General features: G+C 35.4%; 1 protein-coding gene across 1 annotated transcript in view; it reads left to right on the top strand.

The window, feature by feature from the left end:
- The window catches only part of WDR88 (WD repeat domain 88), an 18,531-nt gene extending 2,137 nt beyond the window's left edge, over window positions 1-16,394 (top strand). Inside the window, 11 exon segments of the mRNA XM_009320324.1 lie at window positions 668-778; window positions 4,186-4,268; window positions 6,115-6,178; window positions 6,672-6,810; window positions 7,717-7,870; window positions 10,409-10,593; window positions 11,996-12,078; window positions 14,295-14,331; window positions 14,334-14,362; window positions 14,760-14,852; window positions 16,257-16,394. Of these exon segments, the coding sequence (XP_009318599.1) occupies window positions 668-778; window positions 4,186-4,268; window positions 6,115-6,178; window positions 6,672-6,810; window positions 7,717-7,870; window positions 10,409-10,593; window positions 11,996-12,078; window positions 14,295-14,331; window positions 14,334-14,362; window positions 14,760-14,852; window positions 16,257-16,394 (1,116 nt within the window).
- The last annotated feature ends 406 nt before the right edge of the window (window positions 16,395-16,800 follow it).

Raw genomic sequence — 16,800 nt, 5'->3', positions numbered from 1 at the left:
GCGCAGGTAGGGAGGGGAGCGAGGGCCCGGCCTTGGCGGGCGGGCGGGCAGGGCTGGGGCAGGCCGGGCACCGTTCCCAGGGGTAGTCGGAGGCTGCTGGAAGCCGAGGGTTGAAAAGCTCGCTGTCGCTTTACGTGTGGTTAATGCTCACAGCGGCTGTTTTTTAGCTCAGTTCACACAGACGCATGCTGGACAGTCATGAGCAAACTCCTAAATGACTGAAGAAAAGCCTTTTCAAAATATCTTTGACAAAATTTGTAACTTTCTTGGCTAAAACCCGTGGCCTGAGAGCTTGATGTGCTGCCCTTTGATGGGCCAGAATCAAGGAAACAAGTGTTTGAAAGACTTGAGAGAGACTTCATGAGATTTAAAGGTAAATTTTACTTTTCATGAGAGGAAGAAGAATTGGGAAACCAAACCAAGCCTCCTTCCCCTCCAGAAAAATAAAAATAAAATCCACATCCGTCAACCTTTCTTTCTCAACCGGATTTGGTAAATCCGCTCCAAGTTAGTACCAAGGAGAGAATGTGAACTCTTCTCAGAGAAGGGGAACTTAAAATTTTTTTTTCTCCTCCAGTTCCTGCTTTCATACTCCCCCTCGTGGACTAAGCTGTCAAAAATAGTTTCAAGGAAAAATACTCCTAAACTTTGCTGTGTTCCTTTACAGATCCAATTTCAAATTCTGAGAGGACACAGTGATACTATGAGCACCTGCCATTTTTGCTTTGAAGACACTAAAATACTTTCATGCTCTTATGATAGAACAGTGGGGCTCTGGGTATGTTATGAACGCAACAACAAATTGAAAAAAACATATTAAAGCTGAAATCAAACAAGGAATGTTATACGGGCATGAAGATTGACTGAATCATCAAGGAGCCTTCTGAAGATATTTTACTGAAGTTTAAAAATACCAACTGTAAATGTTTTTGCAGTCACAGAAAAATAGTAAAACTTCTATTTCATACTTCCAATGTATTCTTTGACGTTAAAGGGTAACCCTTGTAAGCATATGTAGCATACACTGAATCAGAGCTCTGGTTTATTAATCTTCTAAAACTGTAAGTTGATACACAAAGCCTACTCTTTTTCTCCTCAAAGTTCCTTTTTCTGACTTGGTTATGTATATGGCTGTTTGTGGAGGAGATGTGGAAGTTAGGGATCACACAAGCTGTTATCAGCATGGCCATGGTGTTTTCATACTTGTCGCTTGCTTTTTTCCTTTTATTTAAATCTTGATTTGCACCCTTTATTTTCTTGCTTCTCGAAGTTTTGTGTAGTTAGCTGGGGTTTCCCTAAAATTCCAGCCACCCTGGGCAGGGCAACAGTGAGATCTGAACTGGGGAAGTGTACAGATTCTGGGTGATCAAATCTAAATTTAGTCTAAAAGATAGCTTGGAGACATATAGTTATGTGAGCCCTTGAATTTTATGCAAGCAAATGATAATGTGGCTGTGCTAAATAGATTGCAGGCATTGAGATCTGGCATATATTAAACAGTCATGACGATTCAAGAATTGGTAATGAGTTATAGTAATGCCTTAATATGATATGAATACAGATTGATTTTATAAAGGATCTAAAGTATTGACTTCTTACCAATGCAGTTTCTACCATAATCCAAACCTTTTTTCAAATGTACTGAAAAAAACAAGAACCCCAAAAGTGTAAAAAGTCTAGGCAATTTTCAGGTTAGCACCATTATGTTATCCAAGAGCTGTGGATGGCTAGATCCAAGAAATCGGGAAGTCTAGAATGAAAAAAGTCCCGTCTTTTAATGATCAGTTCCAAAGTAAACAAACATGTGGAGATCTTAAGCAAATATTCTAGATAGGAGAAATAAAAATAAGTGTATCTCGGCATTTACATATCTCAGTCATTTCCAGTTTAATAACTGTCAGATTGACAGTTCTAAACTTTCCTGCTTTGTCTGAACTCAGAACTGGAGTATGTATTTTTCCACCTTTAGCGAGATGTTATTCAGCTGTCTTACATGTAAGTAACTGAAATCAAGACCCAGAAATAAGAAGATAATCCATTAATTGTTTTAAGCACAGTAGATCATGAATGTTCTTTTTGCTGGAAAGGCTACAATGTGCCACTTGCCTGAAGTGTGGAAGGATTTATCTGTCTAAGAAACTTTATAATTTTTATCTAAGAAAGATTTATTCAACACTTGTTGAGTGATACTTATTTTTCAGAATCTATCTCAAAGTATTTGCCTGAGCATTGGGAACTTTCTGATAGCAATCTATAGGCAAGATTATGTTTGTTTATTTTGATAAGCTTAGTTTTGTCTGGACAAGCCTAATTTCCTCCTCTGCAGGAACAGCTGAAGCAATTAGAATTCAGGAGAGTATGGAGGACTTGGTCACGGAGGGCTAGGCCAGCCCTGACAATTTCACTTTGAAGTTCTCTTTTTTCCTTTAAAAGAGTAGATATCAAATGACTGAGTGTACTGAGAAAGCATTTGAAGTTCCTCTTGAGAACAGACTTATCTCACTGACAGTCCGCACGTCTTTTGGAAAACAAAGATTAATAGGGTGCACAGCAGACAGACTAGGTAAGTCCAGAAGGGCAGTTGTGACTGTAAGGCTCTTTTGACTCAGAAAAGTAGAACAAGAACATATGGTAACTTGATCTGTGGGGTTTTTTTTTCCTTCTGTCTTAGAGACTTTCCTAATGATTCTAGTGTCAGTTGTTAGGCCTGAAGTGCATTGACACACATTCAGAAAATAAGGGAAAAATAAATTTACTTTCACTCCAGTTTTGTCTGTTATCGAGAGCTGCCAAGTTAGCAGGATAGCTCCTCCGAGTGAAAGTCCTTGTAAGGAAGCAGCTCTGGATCTGAGACTTGACAGCTGATGTTAAAAAGGGGAGGAGTAGTCAGGGATGCAAGATTTTATTCTCATATTTAAGACAAATGAAAGAACGCATATACAATGAAGGGAGTTTGTTGTCTGCTTCCAGAGTGATTCTGAAACCTCTTGGTACTTATGCAAACAAAAATCTAATTGAAATAATTGGGTTCATCATGGAAGTAGAAGATTATTTACCTAGATGAAGGTATGATGACTGTTCCTGTGATACTTTGGTCTGTGAGTTACTCTGCATGTCAGCAGTCCTCCTGGTTTTTTTGGGTTTGATGTTTACAGTCAGGCACCATGATCCATTTGTAAAACTTGATTCATATTTGTATTACTAAAGAACCTCAAGGCTTTACTCATGGGTTAGGACTGCGCTATGCTTTGAACATGATACGTGTATGACAAAAAGATAGTCCCTTCCTGAAATCACTTAAAACTGTCTGTGTAACAGACTAAGTAGAGAGAAGGTGATGGAGTAACATAAATGAACCAGTAGTGCAGTATGGGTCATCATCTCAGCAATCTGTTGATTGCTGTTGTAGGAATCACAAAACAGAAATTTAAGAGGGATTTTGTATTATGAGAGAGATTTCCAGTTATTTATAGGTGACTTCTTCAGAACATGAAGGACAGCAAAGGGGAACTCATCAATTTTGAAAATCTAACAACTGAGTGACAAAGGCTGGCATCAAAGGTGGGGCAGAAGGGAGATGATGTCTGGGGATAAATCACAGAGAGCTTTGTATTTGAAGACAAGAAACTTGGTATTTGTGACTGAGAACGAGGTATCAATGAAGAAACATAAACAGAGGGAATGACATAATACAGACAGTAAAGGGAAATCTGTGGAAGAGCACTGCACATGGATACAAGCAGGGGAGACAGCATTTGCGAAGAAGACGATGCAATAATTGATACAGGGATGGCGGGCCGTGAGAGTGTGAGTTTTAACTATGTGAATGAAAATGGAAAGCCATATATCAGTTTATGAAGAAAGACTTGTCAGGATTTACGGATTGACATGGATGTGAGAGTCTAAGGAGAACTCTTCAAGAAATTTCTGGTGAAAACTATTGTGATGGGAAGGAGATAAATAGAAGTCTGGGTCCGATAGATGAAGAACTCTGTTTCAGTCAGTCTTGAAATGAAAAGAAGGAATAGAGAGTCTGAGATTGTAGGAGTAACTAAAGAGTTATTTTACTGATTTCACAAGTTTTGTTGGCCCTTATTTTGTGATGCTTTGTATATATATATTTTTTTTTTTTTTTTACAATTTAGCAAAGCACTTCCTAATCAAAGTCATCTGGATTTATTCAAGGATGTTGAGAAAGGTTTTTCTATTCAAGTTTCTGAGTTTCTGCCGCCAATTTCTGAGTGCAACTTAACTCCTGATGACAGAAGGTGACCATTTTCTATCTTAATTTATTTAAAAAAAAAGTGATTTTTTTGTGATTTCAAGGTTCAATTTCAGTGCATGTGGAAACACTTAGTACAAAATTTAGTACAAAAAAGTTACTTTTTCAATCCTTCCTATGGTTTCCTAACTTGTACTACATCAAAGTCAAACTTCTTTTGCTTACTTTTGTGTTCCACGGTAAGTCATTCTGTTATAATGTTGTCTTACATCTCCCTTCTTCCATACACTCTTCTTAATTCTCTCCATCCTTGCGCTTTCATTTATGCTGTCCATACTCTGTTAGCAGACTGTTTACTGCCAGACTCCTTCATCCACGTGAACTACCATAAATCTCACCTTGTTCTCACCCTTAATTTGTACAGGAGCTCTTAAATCTTTTCTGTTTTGCATATGATGTCTGCTGAATTAAACAGGAATCTTTCTATTGTCTTAAATGCATGTTGGAATAGTCTGATAGGTTATGGCCTCTTTTAGGGTAAAGGACTTGTCTAATACTGTTTTTGAGTTATATGGGGGTGGAAGTCTATCTTTGCCATATGTTCTGAAAGAGGTATGTAAATATATATCACATGTATAAAAGAAAAATATTGAATTACCCAAGGTTCAGGGGCTCATCTGTCAGTGAGATTTATACCTTCATAAAAGTTCTTTTCTGTCCGTATTGTTTATTAATAGTCTATAGCCTTTCCATTAAGCCTGTCTTGTCAATTAAAGAAGAAATACATCTTAATCCAGTGTCAATCTGTGGACATAATAATTAAAACAACTGTAGCATATATTAACATTCAGTTAAGTAGGTCATGCAGTGCCTCCAGAGGTACTATTTCTGGCATATTTTATTATTAAGTCATAGTTTAAATCAATTTTTATCAGATTGTAGAGTTGACTGATTAGTTTTTTGATCACTGAATAGTACATGTGCTACCTTGCCTACTGCAGTTGTGTATATTTTTGAAAATTGCTAAAAAGCAAGTAAAATACCATTGTGTACGGCCCTGGAAACCACTTTCCAATCAAAAATGCTACCGGTTCATAAACTTCATGGGGTCTTTCGCATTATGTGTTTCCGTTTAGGAGCAGGGATTGTGTTGGGTGCGGGCACTACACACATACAGAGAAAATAAAAAGATTTTAATAATCTAATTGAATTTTTAGTTGTTAGAATCTTAATGCATCGAATTTCTTGGGCAAAATATATAAAAGTGACAGTTTATGAACTTTATCAAAATAAAAAGCCACAATGGTACTAAAACCATTTGTCACATCCAGTGACATTCAATATAAATATTACTTTAGATATTTGGGAATATTTTAATAAAACTGTGTGAAGGAAAACTTTTTAACCTCCCATTTCATGCAAACCTGCCAGTTTTAGTAAACTTTATTGAATAGCTTTGTTGTCTAATGTGGTTTTGTGTTTGTGCAGAGCAGTGTTTGTGGTAGCGGGTTACGCAGCGACATAGCCACTGAAAATCCAAAAAACCCTACTGACAAGAACACTTCACATTCATTAAAGAAAAGACATCATAATAGCTTTAAAATCATTCTAATGTTAGAAATAATTACTGGAAGAAATGAAATTGAGTTGACTGCTTGCACTGAAAATTACATACATGACATTTTTATTATTAGTTTCTATCTGAAATACAAATAATCCTTTTTTCAACTAAGTTATGCAATGATTTTTGCTGTAGTCTTTAAAAATCTGTTTTAAATTAGTGGATGTGAGGATGTCAACTCATTGTCAGAATTAAATGTTGTCATTTATTTTTTAAATACCTTCTTTTAAGTTAAAACATTGATTGCTGTTTTCACTAACATAATTTTTAGGGTGGTAACATCATAATATGATAATACTGCCAAGGCTTGGGATATGGAAACAGGAAAAATGCTTGTATGTATCCTTTTGAATGCATCTTGCAGAAGGTACAATTGTAAAATTCAGATTTATTGCTTTGTTATTGATAAATAAGAAAACAAAACATTCTTCATTAGCACAATACAATATAGTTAGGGTAGGTAGGCTTGATTTTTAGTCCTAGTTTTGGTACTGATAATTGCTTGATCTTGGGTAAAGTCTCTTGATGAACATGTCTCAGTTATTTCAGATGCAAATGGGTGTGATAATAACAACCTGTCACAGAAGATACATTTAAGATTGGTTAAATTAACATTTTAGGATTTGAACAGGTGGTCTTGTCTAATTTTAAGTTTATTGCTAATGCAAAAGTAGAAAAATTGGATATAAAGACATCTATCAGCTTTCACCAAAACAAAGTAATATCAAAAGCCTTCTTTCTGAACCTGCTTAGAGATCGTAGAAAGTCTGCTGTAAAACTCCCTCTAACCCTCAAGCACGTTTCTAAAACCTTTTGTTTTCTCTTTAGTGGACAGTAGAACATGAAGGCATTGTAACTTCATGTAATATTTCTTGCGATGGTAGATACATGTTATCTGGTTCAGACAAAGAAAATACCATATATGGTTTTGATGCAATAAGTGCAACAGTAGTGGCACGTATCCAAGGTAAGACTTACAACTTTTACATCTTGTTTATGCAGCTCCTGAGGTTTTTTTTATTTCGTACAAAAAATTGACAAAATTAATTAATTCAGTTCAGTTCAAATATCCTTACTTGAGAAAGGCAAAAGAAACCTATCTGGAAGACATTAAACCCAGTATTTTTCAGAATAGGCTTGTAAAAAGGAGTTAATAGGCCAAAATTAGACCAACAGTGATTCTTTTTTGAAGCATAATTTCCCTTTGAAGGTAATTTCACTAGTGAGACGTCAGTTCCATGAGGCTTCCACTCAGGACTGCAGGTCAGGGAGTTTGCCATTCCTGCAAAATCAGCTTCTAAATGTATGAGCAGTCTTACAAATGTTAAATTAGCATATGGTTAACGTGCTCCTGTGAATCAGGGCCTGATGGTAAAATAATTTGGTTTTAAAAATAAAAAGTGCAACAAATGGATCGTAATAGCTTCATTAGAACTGTCTCTGTTAGGTGACACTACCAGGACATATTTTGTTTACATTATTTTAATGAAGCTATTTGCATTCTTAAAGTATAATTACCTGCTTAAGTGCTCCCTAAGCGTCTGAGTAGTTAACTGTCATTGGCATTATAGGGCCACACTTCCGGGCTTATTTTCAGGAATGGAGCGGAGAAATAAGTTACTACAGGGCAGCATGTGAATTTGTCAACTGTGTATGTTGAGTGCCTGGGTCCAGGTTCATATTCGTAATAACTGCAGTAACATGAGGCCTCTCTGTCATTGAGAGGTAGGTGAGGAGGTGTCCTAGCCAGTGAAATAGCAGTTTTGAAATTACAGTGTTTTGGAAATAGACTGATGCATAGAAGCTATAGGTAGTTCTGCTTTTCAGACCTGTGTTCTGAGATCCAGATGTAATTATTCAAAATAACTAATAGTCTCACTTGATGTTTTTTGTATTGGTCATCACAAAAGTACAATCACAAGATGTTGTTTTGACCCTGATAACCAAAGAGTGACTTCAGTATCATATGATAAGACCATAAAGCTATGGGATATGATAACACGATCCACCTCAATTGCAATTAATGAGTAAGAAACAATACTATAGTTAATTATGCATGGCATTATTTGCATCTTTCACAATTATCGCTGAGATTTATGCTAAGATTTGTACTAGAGAAAATGAACAATAATTGTTGAACTAAATAAAGTAATACGCAAGAAAATGACGTATATAGAAAGCATGAATAAAATGGTCCACACAAGCTTCCTGCTGTAAATAACTGAAAAATTGTATTTTGATGACTGTAAGCATTTCTAGTGCTATTTTTTTAGAGTTTCTAGTTTCTTAGGTGTATGTAGAGACAGAAGATAGCATATGCAATATGGTACTGCAGTGTAAACGTCTTGTTCTAATTTCTACTGATTAGGAAAAATATATAATAATTGACAAATGAGGAGATAAAATATTACTTACAGTAGTGAAGTCTTTAAAAACATTATGGAATGAAGCAAAAATAATACAGAGGAAAAGGAGAAAATATATCTAGATGTTGGGAATTGATAATTAATCATGAGTTCTTACAGAATATTTTGTGATAATTAGGTTTTGCACTGCAACCAGATCACCTTAGCTCTCCATAGAATTCATGGGCCTCAGAGCAACCACAGGATCATCTACTCTGCTTCTAATGAGCTCCAGTGAAGACCTCACAGACTTCCAAACAATCTGTTCTGTTGCCTCACTGCCTTTTCCTAAGGTGGACTAGTTTGGGTGCAGCTTAAGCTCACGTTTCTGTTTAGATCCACTTCAGACATGGAGATCAGATTATTCCTTTTTTTCTTTTACATTTTTATACATATCCAAGAACTTCTATTATATCTGCTGAGTCATCTTTTCAGTAGATTAAACTGTCCTTATTAATTTAATATTTAGTTATTATTTCCTATTTTACTGGTCATCCTTGTTGATCTGTGAGATCTTTCCAAGTGGCCCACATTTTTCTTGAACTATATGGCCCCATAATGTAAACAGTATCCCCTCTAACTGAAAAAAAATAGAAATGAATTATTATTACATGCTTCTCTGTGAGTGTGCCTCTGTTCATACATCCTGGGGTGAGATTTACTCTTTTTTTGACAGCGTGATGGTGAAGAGGAGTCAATATTTGTTGCATCCTTTTTTTGCAGAACTGTGACATAGTCCATTGTTCCCGCCTCTTATCTGTGCAGTTGGTTATTTGTATGTTACTACAGAATGTCAGACTTGACAAAATTGACCTGATCAGGCAGCATGCATATTAAACAATGGATTAAATACCGTAACACTCCTACAAACTGCAGTGATGACAGCATTTGTTTCCTGTAGAGACTGTTACAACCCTTTTATTTTCTTGATGAGACTGTTACAACCCTTTTATTTTCTTGATGATTTCTTCAATTTGTGAAGATAATTTTGAATTTTAATGTTCTCCCTCGTATAACTGCAGACCCTTTTTGGCTTCATTTTGTATCTGTACTCTTTATCTCATTATCTAGATTGCTAATGGAAGTATGAAATAGGACTGGATTCAGGACAGATGCTGTGGACCCCAGCTCAATTTGTACTTTCATTTTCACAGTGAACCAATTATGGCCACTCCCTGAGTACAGAGATCGTTTTTCCAGATCATTTTTCCTTATATGCTTTTGGAGAAGGTCATGCCCAGTGCCAGAAGCCTTGCTCAGTATGATTTCCTGAGTCTTCATGTGCTAAACTCTCATATCTCTCACTGAAGTCAGTAATACAGTAAAAACATTATGTCAGTTTAGGATATTGTTATCATTTTACAAAGGAAGTATGCAACAATAGAGATGTCAAATCAACCGTTAAAAATATCAATGGCTTTAAATAAGCCCTACCAATCTAGCTTTGAATTTTGAAAACAATAATCGGAGAGAGAGTCTGCCTTTAAACACTGTAATAAAATTGTCTTTGAGGGATTAGGAATTACTTTGGATGGGAAATTCAATCTGCAACATTGTAATGTTTCTTTTAAATTGCAGTGACTACAGCATTGTTTCCTGTAAGAGATGCTCATAATCCTTTCCCCACTGTAGATTTCAGGAAGCACTAGAGTCCTCACCCAGTTCTGGAACATCCAGATTTCTTTTCTGATGGGTATCACTGCTTCCAAAATTAGACTTTAATCTAGAATTGTTTAATCTTTTTCCTCTGAATGTTTGAGTTGACATTAACATGTGGAGATAGATACATGCTATTTATTTAATGAAAAATGGGTGGCTTTTTTTGGTAACTTAGTAAAATGTGGTTGTGTTGTAGCTGCTAAACAATTTCTTGTTAAGCTGCATTCAAAAAAAAAAATAGCTGGTCACTTGTCACTTAACAGCTAGGGTTCAGTCCTGCAAAATGACCTAATCCAATAAGGGATTTAAGCCTGCGCTGGCTGTGAGGTTGTAAGTAGCTCCAGAGACTTTACAGAACTATTCCCTGTGGTTAAAATTCAGAATATGCTTACGGTGCTTTACTGGATGGAGACAGGGTGCTTAATGTTGCAGGACGCTCTTTGAGAGATTTGTAATGGTTACAAAAACTCACTCTTCCTGTGTTTTTCATCTGTGTTTCAGGGGACACGGCAATGCTATTTCAGACTGCTGCTTTACCTCTGATGGTCATTACTTGTGCACAGCATCCTGGGACAAAAGCTTAAAAATATGGGACATAAAGACAGGAGAATTTCAGTGTCATGAACCCATTTCCTTGAACCAAAGACACGAAGGTTCTGTTAGTTCCTGCCTTTTTAGCCAAGATAGTGAGTTGTCTTAATACTAGTGCACAATGTATTTCAATACCTACGTATAGGACATCTCAGATGAACCATGAGTGACTGCTCTAATCATGTAGGTAATTAATTCATCATTTCCAAGATAACATGTTTAATTATGAGAAAATGATGTCCATGTAAATAAGTAAATTGAAGTTGATGGTCTGTGTTCTGTCTTAACCAGGCAACTGGAACGCTTGCTTAATTGATACACCCATCAAGAGGTATAATAGGTTTAATAAAAAGATCATAATGGAGTATAAGCGCAATACTATGTTAGAAGATTAACTTAGCACATGCGGATATTCTCCTAACATGAGTTAGTTGAAAAAACATGTTCAGTAAATACTGTTCTGATCTGTAATAATTAGGAAAATGTGTATGTCTTTGTTAGTACCCCCAAAAGTAATGTTACTTCACAGTCCAAATAACATATGCTAGTAATGTACTTCTGAAAAACTTCACGGATGTTGTCAGCTACACTGATGGAGCACATAAACTACCATGTTCAAAGTAGATGATATTTATGAGTTATAGCAAGACAATTTGGCACCTGGAACTTGATGTCTCCTTGATGCTTGCATGAATAGGAGGAAGAAACAGACTCCCCAGTTTACCTATATCTGAGTGGAGGTAGTGGGGAGCTATTTCTTACTGCCCTAGTAACATTACTTTCACTAGATCATACACAACTCCTAGTCCCTCCACAACATGAAATTGGTGTTACTGCAAACTGCTACTGTACTGAAACAGCTTCCCTTCTCTTCACTGGGATGGAGTAATATGGATTTCTGTACATTGCGATCTAATTGGCTGTTTTCTTTTGCAACTTCACATCTGAATACTCCAGTAAAGATGACTCCTGAACTGCTGACAGCGGGTTAATCTGCAGTCATACTCATACAGTGCCTTCTAAGTTAGGCAACTCAAATAAATAAATAGCAACTCTGTGGGGAAAAAGGTACCTGTGGCTTGAAGACATGCAAATACAGATAGGCCTATGAATATTGGAATCTGAAAGCATGCTTTCCACACTAAACTCTACTTTTTTGTTTTTATTTACAGTTTACCTAACAATTCTGAAAGTGTTCTCTATATTTTAATTCTTAAACAAGGTATCATCTCCTTAATTTTTTAAGTCAACAGAATTTTCATGTATGTTTTTTTCCACTCAGTTGTGTGTTTGCTAAATTTATGTATTAATATTTACAAAATTAAGAACATGAAAACAAGTAGCCGAAAGGAACTTCTGCTATCTTGTTAAGGCATGACTAATAGCTCATTATTTAAATTTTTTTATAAAGTCTGACTCACTGTTAGAAGGAGCTTCTTTTATTAGTCTGTATGATAAAGCAAAGATAAAATATAGTATTCTGATTTTATATTTCAGCATCACTTGTTGTGTCTGGCGGATATGACAAAACTATAGCTATATGGGATACAGAGGCAGGCTATAAAAAGCTAAGTTTAAAGGTACTGAGCTCTTATTTGGTCACTGATTTGATGAGACGGTGTAAAATGTATTGCTTGTTTAAAAGCATTGTATATTTCATTATCTGACAAATACCCTTGCCCGTCCTTTTTAGATACAAGCAGGAATATATCCTGGATTTGCATGATTTAATTTCCTAGAACAGCATATTCTTACACAATTAGCTACAAAGGTATTACCTTTGTCAAGTCAGTTGTTAATAAGCTATTACATTTCTCTTTTTATGAACAAGCACATTTAAGGATTATACTGAATGGAGTTGTACCTATGTTATAGGAGAGACTTTCTTCCAGCAAGTAACAAGAGCCTGGATAGTGCATATATTCATTTTGAAATGCCGCACTCTTGTATATCTGTATGTTTACATGCTTGCTTGTGTCCACAGAAAACAGTACATTAAAAGGGAAGCATTAAAAAAAAAAAGTAAATATCAGTATTGAGGTTGTCAAGCTTAGCTCAGTCCCTAGGTTACATAGTTTACATTACTGCTTATAGTGATGGGGATGTGGTCCACCATGTTACAGTACTTTTTAGGATGGACAATTCTGTAAATGAGGCAGCTATTTAGTATTTAGCTATTCCTGCTTAAAGCTAGCCTCTTTTCTTCTGTATCCATGATAATACTACCTAAAATTTGAGGTGGTAAGTAATATCTGCATAAAAGTCCAACTCTCATTAGCTAATGGTTTTTTTGTGCCATCATGACTTTATTTTTTGCAAACATACCATATTGTATTACAATACCTTTCATTCGTTTCTTATTTTAGTGGAAACAATCCACAAGACTTGAACTAATGATCAGACATGTGGGTCAAATAAAAAGGATTAACAGTATTCATAGTTACATGCATGCATTTTGCAAATGTTAATTTCACAGAAGTCAAACAATGTCAGAGTTCAGATTTGCAACCTTGGCTCTTTCTTATCTTATGAAAATACAATTTTAATGGACTTTTTTTTTTTTACTTACTGCATACACTATTCAAGGCTTAGTTAAAACACTCATGAACAAACCCACCTGGAAGATCTCAGAAAAGACCACTTTCCTTCAAAACCTTGGGCTTAAAAATAGCTTTCAACTGCTGTCGCATTCAAGATAGCATCTTCATATAGGAGAGCTCATAAGCCTGTGCCTCACACCCGTTACCTTAAACATAAGCTTACCTACCCTCCGGAACTGGAACTGTACTGGTTAAACCTTTTGAGCAGTAACAGTACACATTCTCCACCAGCATTGGTGCTTTACATAATACAGCTACTGCAGGTTTCCCAGTTCACAGCAACAACTGTAAGTAACTCAGTTTCCCATAAAAAAGAAGGCATCTGTTTAAATGCTAATATCTTTGTAACTATGGAGAATTCCAGTTTAGTATCTGTGCCTTGGTATAATTATATTCTGGGCTCAGAATATAATTCTGAGTTTAAAAATATGTTTTAAAGATTCTGCTGTAAAAACCACATTTTATGTATACATGTTTGACGACTTCTCTGTGCTGGAAAAATGTATGTTCATCTTTTTATTGTATTTCTTAGGTGTGGCATTTGGCTATCAAAATGACACTATGCTTTCGTAAACTCTCGGAATTTTATCTGTTAATACCATTCATGTTTGAATAACCTCCCTAGCTGGAATAAATAATTAATTTTAGATTTTAACCTGTTTCTATTCTTATGCCAGCTGAATGCTGTTAACCTCAAATCAGCGGTGCTGCTGTTGTCAGAACGAGGATATCCGATACAGCTGCTTGACTTGGCCTGCTTTCAGAATTGGTTTCCTTCCCTTAAATGGGGGGAAGCTGCTGTCTGTTCCCACAGCTCTTCCTTCCATTATCACATGATAAACAGCCTCAAGATTTTTTTAGGTAATGAGTATTAGAAGTCAACTCTCTCTTTACAATTCTCTATTAAACTGTTCAAAAAATAGAAAAGACCTATGCTTAAATGGAGCTTAAACCCATGGTAACTGTGTAGCTGTCATTCTGAGTGCCACAGCTGGTGGTCTGGTTACCAGAGATCGTAACAGCCACTGTTTTCAGGTATATGTAGGAAAGTATGAACTTGATATCATTTTTTTTCTTGACTGGACATGAGGCAGTCTAGATAAGAATTTTCTCACTGCATTTCAAAATGGATTTATGGTACAACTAGGTTTAAAGTTTTCTTCCTTGTGTTATAGTTAAATTTTGCTTTACTGTAGGGTCATTGGGACTGGGTAACAGATGTTGCGATTAGCAAAAGAAGTGGTGGATTCTTTCCACCTCAAAGGTAATCACTAATTCCTGATGTGGTTTCAGGAGCTAACTTATAAATGGATGTGAAGATTTCATCCCTTGTTTTCAGCTTTTTTTTTTCCGATGGAATTTAACAATGGTGAAGTTGTTCGTGAAAGTGCTAAGTTATAATCAGTATTTACCTCAAGTAATTACAGAAAATCTTTAAAAGAATTTGATAAGTATGTTTATTTTTGGTTATTTTTAAATGTGCAGGTAGTTATAAGTTTGCTAAAGATTGTTTCCAAAGACATGGTATTTAAATGCGAGAGAGTTTAGCTCTCACTGAGGGGGTTAATCTGATGAGATGAGATTTCATCCTTATGGAAATGATGTAAATTGCTTTTTTGGTAATATGCAAATACATCAAAATAATTGCATCTTTTTCTCAGGATTCTACTTTGAGACTGTGGAATATTGAAAAAACGGATCATATTCCTTCAGTGATAGAAAGCAGAAAAGAAAGAGGCTCAAAAATTGCTCAGGTCCTATCACATTGTTTTTTAACCACACCTCATACTTTATTCAGAAAGAAAATTTGAATGCTAAAGGAAAGCTGTCAGATTTCCAGGCTGAAAACACAAATTGATTGTGTTTGTTCTGTATTTGCAAAAATTGTCGAATCCTTTTTTAGGAGTGGGATGTAGTAATAACAGTTCTTTTTTTAAATTGATTTTGGTAAGGACACCAGTTTTCATATACAGGTGCATTTTTTGTTTTTAGAAAACAGAGCCACGTATGTGTACTTTTAAAAATATTTTGATTTTCTACACCTGATGCTTCCGCAGAGTAATAGGCTGCTTATATAGGAGTATTACTAAACCAAGGCAGGTAATATTCATGTGCTCCTGGACATAAATCAGCTTACATGAATTCCAAGGAGTGTCTTTTTAAAGCTGAGACTGTATGTATTCTGACTTCTAAAACATTAATTAGAAATAGATGTTAAGAGAGAAGAACATTAACAAGCTTAATGCTATTCAAACATTTTTTATTGCAGTCCCTCAGTGGTTTTGGTAGTGGATTTGCAAGATCATGTGTATATTTTTCTCTTTGTCAATAACCAATAAGTGAAACTGCATGAAAAAGAACTAACTTTTTTATTATTTCTATAATATTTTTATCAGGCTTTCTTGTTGAATAGCAGGTATTCAACGTGCAGCTTTTTAAGCTTTTAAATAAGTTTTACAAATGTGCCAGCAATGAAGATGTGTACATTCCTAAAAGTATCAATTAACAGAAATTTGAGAATATGGTTAAAATTGGTACAGGAAAGGATTCTTTGGTGCATTTTAGCAATACTTAAAGCATACCAAACAGTTAGAAAAATATCTCAAATTTTTTGTAAATATTTTCACAAGAGTGAACTGGGAATTAATGTTATGTTGACTCTGGTAGAATTGGATTAAACTTCATGAGTATGTGTGTAGTCAGCAGAAAAACTTCTTTGTACTGACTACAGTGGGTTAATATTTAATCTAAAATTATTGTTAAGTATAAATTATCCTTTTTAAATTTTTCTTTCTACATTTCTCCTTTAGTCAGGTAACGGTCAGGTAAAAAAAAAAGTAAACAAAGCCCCAAACCACCTAGTAATTATGACCAAGACAGAACAGCTAAAAACTGGATACCCATCAAGCCACCCAAAAAGTAAAGTATGATTACAGTATTAGTTGAAAAAAATAAAATCAGAGTTCCCATAAAATACACAGGAATGAATTTTGAGCGGCAGTATCTGTGTCAAGTTTACGACAGCTATACGTCAGTGCATCTCAAAAAATCAGGCCTAGATATATGCGTGTATGTAGAGCTGTACCTTCATGAGTGGAATAATGCACATCTGTCACAGATGGTTAACTGAAATGCCATTTTTGTTCTATTTACACCAGTGTGAAGAACGTGAAAAACCTTTCTTACGCCTGCGGCGTAGTGACTCTCAAATGATATCCAAGTGTGTATTCTGTCATCTGTCTTCTCCAGTGAGAAAAATTTTGCCATTACCACCTTCTGTTTCTCCTGATCTTTAAATTAATCTAGCAGTCTTGGGACGTTAACACATATAAAAATAAATAGAGTGTCTGTACGTCTTTATGTAATACACATATAAAGCTAAGACTTTCCTCTAACCTTGCTCTACTGTAGTATTCTGTATGAAGAATAATAAAATACATTGTACTAGTCCATTAAATAGCTGTGACATATCAGGTAAAGAATAAAATCCCCAGTAGCTGAAATCTTATTTATGCTGCATGGTACTAGAGAATAAAGTTAGTTACTTGTCCTTTGGGAAATTTTAAACAATTTTAAATGAATACACTAGTTCCAAGTTCAATTTACTAAAGAAATTATGTGGATATGTAAATTATTGACAGGTTTCCTTCCATTTTTTAGATAAACCATTCTTCTTTTACTATGGCAAGCAAAGAATCTTTG

The sequence above is a fragment of the Pygoscelis adeliae genome, unplaced genomic scaffold, assembly GCF_000699105.1.
Source record: "Pygoscelis adeliae isolate BGI_AS28 unplaced genomic scaffold, ASM69910v1 Scaffold62, whole genome shotgun sequence".
In the NCBI taxonomy this organism is placed as follows: Eukaryota; Metazoa; Chordata; class Aves; order Sphenisciformes; family Spheniscidae; genus Pygoscelis; species Pygoscelis adeliae.
Note: the sequence above shows the minus strand (reverse complement) of the source record. Positions and strands in the feature narration are given on the sequence as shown.